We start from the raw sequence: 7,587 nt of genomic DNA, 5'->3' as shown, positions 1-7,587 counted from the left end.
GCATACCATGCAAAACCTCTACATAGCTTTAAAGAAAGGACATCAACAGTCCACATTCAATTAGATAAAACACCGGAGAATTTGATGGTCAGTATTATTCAATCATGGGGATTTTGATGCATCGACCATCCATATTATTCTCACCATAGTAATGGCTTGTACACTTTGAAAGAAAATCTAAGCTACTCCAGGGTCATTTCTGCTGCATTTGATTTGAAAATTTTAAACTCCAACGTCCCACATGTACAGTTTTTTAAGAAAGGCATTGATGTGTGTGGGAGAGAGAGAGAGAGAGAGAGAGAGAGAGGGAGATTATTTGCAGCAAGAGAGGAAAAGGAGAATCTACATGACTGAATATCCCGGACCGCCGCCTCCTTCGGGTACTGTCCACTCAATGTTCTGTTTGGGGTCCTTGATGTCGCAAGCCTGGAGAGTCATGATAATTAAGGGTAGATAGCGTATTGGAAACCACCAGCAATTAAATTGTATAGTGCCATATGGGCTATTACTTGGACTAGATAATGAAATGATACTAAGAAAAAAAAAAAAACAAAAACAAACAAACAAATAATCAATACATTGACAACATACGAGCATACATGGATGAACAGATGTAACTTTCCTGTAACCCAGTGTCACAGGAATCCCCTGTAACTATAAGCTCTATGGGCATGGTGTGCCTACGGGGAAAGTCCATTACGTAAAGGTAATGGTGGCAGCCAGCCATTACACATTACAGGGTCATAACAGCTGTAATAGCCATTATGGAATATATATATATATATATATATATATAACTGTAGCCACTGTTGACGGCCTGTTACGCCCCATGTAAAGGCCGTAACAGCCCCATAATGGTCTGTTACAAGATAAATATAGGTTTTTCAGATTATTATTTTTAAACGTTTTGGGACAGACATGGGTTTTTCAGACTTTTTTTTTTGTTTCAAAAAAAAAAAGAGAGAGAGAGAGAGACTGTAATGCCATTATAGGGGGTTCATAAATGTAACAATGGTGGCTGTTATGACCACCGTTACCATTACAGAATACCTTGTCTGTGGGGCTCGCTGTGATGCCTGTGTTATATCCACTCAGTCCATCGGTTGCACCAGCTAGGACGTTATCTCCGAAGGCAGTCAAATTCAAAACTCAAGTGGGCCACACCACAAGAAACAGTAAGATTGAACACCCACCATTGAAACCTTCTTGGCGGTCACAAAAGTTTTGGATCAGGCTGATATTTGTATTTTCTCTTAATCCCAGTTAGGAATGACCTTATGAACAGGTTGGATGGCACATAAACATCACGGCGGGCCTGGGAACATTTCAGTGGCAGGCATTTCCATTGCACTGTTTCCTGTGGTGTAGCCCACCTAAGTTTTGGATCTGTCTCATGTTTGGGTTCTTGTCATTTGTAACCTTCTAAAATTAGGATGGAGACATGGATGGAGTGGATATAATGCAAACCATCACAGTGGACCTCACAGAGCTTAGGGTACAGCCTTACGAGGGATTCCTGTAACCACGGGTTATACAGGCAAGTCGCTTCCTGCCTGAACATGTCATGTGTTATCTGTCCAAATACAGTATTTTAAGCAAGGACATCTCCTCCTGAGGTGATGCCAAAGTGCAGTAAGTACAAACATCCAAGGTGTGAATCTAAACTCAGGGGTATTAATACAATGCCCAAGAGTTTTTACTGCATTCTCCGGTTTTCAGTTCGTGCAAGCAGGGCATGTGGCTCGCTGATCCAAACCATTTGCCAGGCTTTAACAGTGGAAGATCCTAGCCTTGGACATTTGGCCTTTTCCAGGTTGAATGTGGACATGTATTTGTTGGCCACCAATTGAAGGGTTGGGAATTTTACATTTGAGACGCTTATAGCACGTCAGCCATCTACATAGGAACACGAAGTAGCAATCGTTGGATTAGCGAACCATGGGCCCCACTTTGTACAAACCGAAAACCATAACTGCATTGTACTATACAAGCTTTTATCCCGACTAGTGTTTGAAATATCGGTATCGCGTTACATATCGCATTCTTGGGATGCGGATACATATAGGTTATCGCATGGGATATATCGGTTGTATCGTGTAATGTATCAGTGTTGTTGAAAACATGGGGAAACATTGAGAACTTGGTTGAATTTTTCAATGAAACTTCGGTGATTGTTAAAAAAGACATCAATACACACTTATAAATCAAAACATTACAAAAAACAAGTACATATAATAGGTTTTCTTTGTATGGGGTCCTAATCTATGCATTGTTTAACTGAATAGATGCAAGTATATTCAATGTCTATTCATATAATTTATGAATGTAAGAAGACGTGTGAAAACACAAGCGATGCATTCAAAAGCAAAAGAAGAATCACTAGATTAGGTTACATACATGTTTGATTTGATATTTGGACACAAAGATTGTAAACGATTTGCGAGAAATTGGGAAATTTTGATTTTTCAATTTTCCGCAACTCGGCCCATCTCCTCAAAATCGAAGTTCCCAATCCATGATTTTTCACGCAAAACATGAAAAATCATGGATTTGTAACAATTTGACACTAATTTAACATGATTTACATAAAATGAAAGGATCGAAATTCAAAAATGCTCACCAGATCGAACATGTGGGATTCTACTTGTACGTTTCGTATCACACTGGTCAGATAGAAGATATATCGTGGGATATATCGGTCGATATTTAAAACACCAATCCCGACCATGGTGCCAGACCTCCGGTATTTAGGTATTCTAATGCATAAATCAAATGAACGCATGTTCAAGTTAAAATAATAAAGAAACCGGGTCATAAGAAGTTCTAAAAGTTCAAATTATTCATAGCCAAGTTCCTCCATGAATTGGCATTCTCTTCCAACATCTGTAAGAGGTGGGATGCTGTGTTTTGAGGAATAGATTTCCTCTTTGAAGAGAACTTGTAATCATACAAAAACAGGTTTTTTAGCAGGGATTTTTACTTTATTTAACAAATATTTTTCTTATTTTGCAAGTATATGTATCATGGTATCCTTTGAATGAGTATTTACAGTCAATCATGCAAAAGATCATGGTGGAAAGAAACAAAAGTACAGTCTTATTCCCAGTGCAAAGGTCGGGTAATATATATATATATATATATAGCTTGTGTGTGTGTGTGTGAGGGAGGGAGTCTACCTGCAAAGGGGAGCCCTGTGCAAGGAGACTTAGGGCCAAAGTGGTGGGGCCCACCATGATGTGTCAATGACATTCAATCTAACCATCAGATGCATCATCTCATGTTAGGCCCAGGGACAAAAAATAAGGCCGATCCGACACTCAGATGGATCACATTATGGGGAACAAGTTGAGATGGAACACATCCATTGATTTGCTTGCGGACTCCAGAATGTTGTATAATGGAAACCAGGACATTCAAACCCTTCTTCTGTCCTTGATGAAGGGTCAGACCCAAAATCAGACGTTTTTGCAACTTAGATGGGCCAGGGGCGGGCATCCACTCCCAACTTGTTCCCTATGATGCCCACCTAAGATTTCGATCAAGCTGACTTTGGAGTTGTCAGGGTACATTGAGGTGACACATATGACAGTTGGTGTGGATGTCATCAACACATCATGGTGGGGCCTATCCAAGTCAGACCACACAATGGTTGCATGCATATTACATGTAGGCAAGCATTTCTAACAACTGTTCCTGCTTGTGTGGCACCTTAGTGATTGATTGGCCGGATTTTGGGTCCAAGGCCAAACAAGGGAACACGTGCATGATGGTTGGAGTGGATGTCATCAACAATCATGGTGATGCCCACAACAGCCATTTGCCCATTGTGGATGTCCAACACACATCACAGTGGGGCCCACAGCACTTGACCTCACATGCTATGTATGTGAAACCCACTACAACCATCATGTGCATGATTCTAACTATGTGATTTATGGCTCGTAAACAACAAACGGCTATAACAAATTAGCCCCATTCAAAGGGTTACAATCATCTACTCAGAGTGATTCTTGCAACATGGCTTGCTTTTAGTTGTATGAATGAATGAATGGTTCAGATCAATGACAGTTCATCCTGTGTGCCGTTTCAAAGGTTTAGAGATGTTGCTAACAATCCCATGAAGGTCACACATGCGCTTTAAATGAAATTTCTTCAAATGAAAGTGATGGCTCATGGAATTGCATTCAATATAGTTTTCGCACAATTACCTTGCAATGGAGACAGTTCTGAGCATTGATGTGAAGTTTTGGGTGTCCTTTCTCATCAGGGACATACCTAATTCCAGGCAAGAGCGAATAAATATTGGATAACCTTGTCAATAGAAGATCATTGAAACCATAAGTGTGCCAAGATAAAGAGCTCATTACTCATATACACGGGCAGGACAGTATCTTGATTCAGGCCCGGCATATTGTGGCAGGTTTACAAGTTCAGGAATCATGGGGTCCTTCAGACGAAGATGAGTGGGTTGATCGTGTTCGTGATTTGTGTTGCTCCTACACAAACAAATTAAGATTGTAATGCTAACCCTTGCAGACTTGCCGTTCTCTTCCTCTAATGATCATTACTCTATCTTCAACATAAACAGTGAAACACATGACTGAACTGAATCCCTAGCTCTCTCTTTCTAAATCAAAATTCTAACCTCAAACCCAAACTGCCAAGCCCTAGAATTTTCTTACTTGGCCGGAACTCTGAATACTGATTTTTTACTTTTCCAAGGTTTCCCTCTTATTCTTGTTTCTTTTTCCTTAACAGTGGTTTTTTCACTGATATCATGTTGTCTAAGATTGAGTTGAAATTATTTAGTATTAGTCACACTCAGAAATGAGCATACACTTTTCTTGTTAAATTTGATACTTCAAAATTAAGATTTTGATCTACTAAAGGCAAATGCACCACAACTTATGGTGCGATACCATCTTTCCCGTCAACACGCCACTTGCATGGGAAATCAGTACCATGAAAGAATTGGCCCCAACATGCAGACCAACTTTCTTGAAAATCAAGCTGATCTGATCCAAGCGGGCCACTGGCCCACACCTATATGTTGAGCCAAACCAATGGTTCTCCATTGATTCCAACCACTTGATGAGCCTACCAGGGCCCACCATTTTCACGGAACTGATGTCCTATGCAGGTGGCACGTTGGTGGAAAAGATGGTACAATACCACAAGTTGAGATACCTTGCTTGTAGGTGATCAGTTCTCTTAAGATTAAAGAAAAGTAAAACCCAATAAGGAGTGAATAAACAGAAGTTCAAGAAAATCTGGAAGAACTATAAGCATTTGAGAAAACCCACTTTCTCGTATTCAAACTGATAGGTCACATGGTTATCAAGTACGGTGAATGAACACACGTGTGGATGAAAGATATGAAGGAAATATAACTATAGCTCATCGAACCTGTATAGAGAGGTTGGCACATCAAAGGACACCAACCCATCTGGCTTTGGGTACTGAATTGGACTATGAACGCTTGCAACCTGGAAAAAAGATGGTGGACTGATGAGTGTCCAGTTGCATTTGATGTAAGAAACTCAAAATGCATTATTTTATGGTGGGCTATGCATCGAAGTTTTAAACTATATCCATGCAATGTAACATGAATACAGCAGCTTTCTGAAATTGTCTGGCGCCAATGTGCGTTTGGCGCTTCCAGATGTGGCTCATATACAAAAATAATATTTTATTTTAGAGATGCTCGAGTGCTCTCAGAGCACTAAATGTTACAATGCTCCTAGTTTCATTGGGACACCTAGTCCAATACATTGATCTAGCAAGGTCATCAGATAACACACATTTCATGCACTGCTATGGAAATATGACACTGATCCAAGAAATATGAACCATTTGATCAATGGCCTTAAACATGGACGGTCAGGATCATTTTTACAAGAATAGGTTCAATCAGCAAATTTGATCCATCTATTTGTTAGGGGCCACCATGGATTGCTCATGTTTCTAAAGAATCACTTTTGTTAGGCAATCGTGCCATCCTATCAGTTGCTTGGTAAAAAGGATTGCTATAGAAAATAAAACCGAATCAACAATGGGTAAGATCATCTGATCAGTGTGATTTTTGCATGGCATCCCATGAAATTTGTTCTTTAACCTAATGGACAGTTCAGATCGATCAATTGGACTGTCCAGGTAAACTGATGCAACCAGGGGCACTATAACCTATCTCTTGGAGCACTGGAGCATCTATTTTTTTTTAACTCATCATTTTTTTATTTTTGGTATGCAATAATCAATGGCATTTTTACATACAAATAATGAAATATATTTAATTTATTGTTTTAAAATATTTGAATGGACTTGTTAGAGAATCCAACTTTCAAAAGTCACTGTGTTTGCCTCTCCTTACTCCATCCGACACCAAAACACTTTTCATTGTCCAAGTTGCATGGTATATATGGATTTCAGAGCAATTGATCCTTACATCTGTGGCTTCATGATCGGGTTTTCTGTGCTTCAGTGTCAGTGGTAAACTTCCTCTGAAAACGTAGCTGACAGCCACACAAAAATCGACATAAGACCCATTGAAAAAAGGATGGTATCAGAACTCTACAATCTGAATAGCTATGAATAACACATAATATAATTGTGCAAAAAACTCGAATCCACTTTCGGGACTCAAACCTTTTGTTTTGCAAGTCAACTAATGTCAACTCAGTGAAAAGCTTCCAGATTTTGTTATAAGTCTATCAAATAATGATGGACTCCTGCCAATCTTTTATCTTTTTTTTCAGGGTATTGATACCACCCACCAACATTGACTTGCAGACACCTGTTTTCCCTTTTGGAAATTAAAATAGTGCAACAGTGTACTAGTTCAATTCCCAAATCGCGCTATTTCAATTCCCAAAGTGTTGTGAGTAGATCAATCACATTGCACATAAATAGTGGCTCCCTTTCTTTATATATAAAATTAGGAGATTTGCTAAGTTCGCAAGTGTGTGCAATAAAGCTTGTGTACACACCACACGTGCCATCATGGCACATACTTGCCAGATCTAATCCATACATCAGATTGATCTGGCCTCCTACATGTTTTCCCAAAAAAGGAAATCTGGTCCAATCAGCATGTGGGCCCCAATATTGGAAATAGGTGGTTGGGTTAGAAAACTTCAGCCAAGTCTTTAAGAGCCGTACATTTGTTTTGCAAACTATGGCCCACCTGACCAGTGGATCAACCTGATTCTTGGGCTGGGGCATCAATATAGTGGTGTCGTTCTGATGGATGGATTAGATGCCAGACCTATCCGGCGATGCTGGCACATGTGTGGCATGTACACGAGCTTTATTGCAAACTACCAAAGCTCTAAAATTGGAAACGGGGCTATTGCAGGAACTTGGCTTGATGACTTGATTTAACCAATGGCCAAGTTTGAACATTGGCCTGTGAGTGGGTGCGTGTGTCTGTTCTCCATGAAAGAGTGGCATCTTACTGTTCCAATGCAGAAAAAGCCAAACCGGGAAGCAGCCCATGCTCAAACGCCTAAACAGAAAAAAGAAAAGAACCTCCAATAAGTTCATAAGACAAAGTCGGAAAAAGCATCTTTAATATATTGTTTTTATTCC

The 7,587-nt window shown here is 39.8% G+C and overlaps 1 protein-coding gene across 1 annotated transcript in view; it reads right to left on the bottom strand.

Moving 5' to 3' along the window:
- Positions 1-27: 27 nt before the first annotated feature.
- Positions 28-7,587, bottom strand: part of LOC131240163 (electron transfer flavoprotein-ubiquinone oxidoreductase, mitochondrial) — a 30,744-nt gene continuing 23,184 nt past the window's right edge. The window contains exons 13-18 of the mRNA XM_058238239.1: positions 7,455-7,504; positions 6,446-6,512; positions 5,407-5,486; positions 4,368-4,496; positions 4,209-4,275; positions 28-426 (exon numbers count right to left, since the gene is read on the bottom strand). Of these exons, the coding sequence (XP_058094222.1) occupies positions 343-426; positions 4,209-4,275; positions 4,368-4,496; positions 5,407-5,486; positions 6,446-6,512; positions 7,455-7,504 (477 nt within the window). The 3' untranslated portion in view covers positions 28-342. The remainder of the gene's footprint in view (positions 427-4,208; positions 4,276-4,367; positions 4,497-5,406; positions 5,487-6,445; positions 6,513-7,454; positions 7,505-7,587) is intronic.

This window comes from Magnolia sinica, chromosome 3, assembly GCF_029962835.1.
Source record: "Magnolia sinica isolate HGM2019 chromosome 3, MsV1, whole genome shotgun sequence".
Taxonomy (NCBI): domain Eukaryota; kingdom Viridiplantae; phylum Streptophyta; class Magnoliopsida; order Magnoliales; family Magnoliaceae; genus Magnolia; species Magnolia sinica.
Note: the sequence above shows the minus strand (reverse complement) of the source record. Positions and strands in the feature narration are given on the sequence as shown.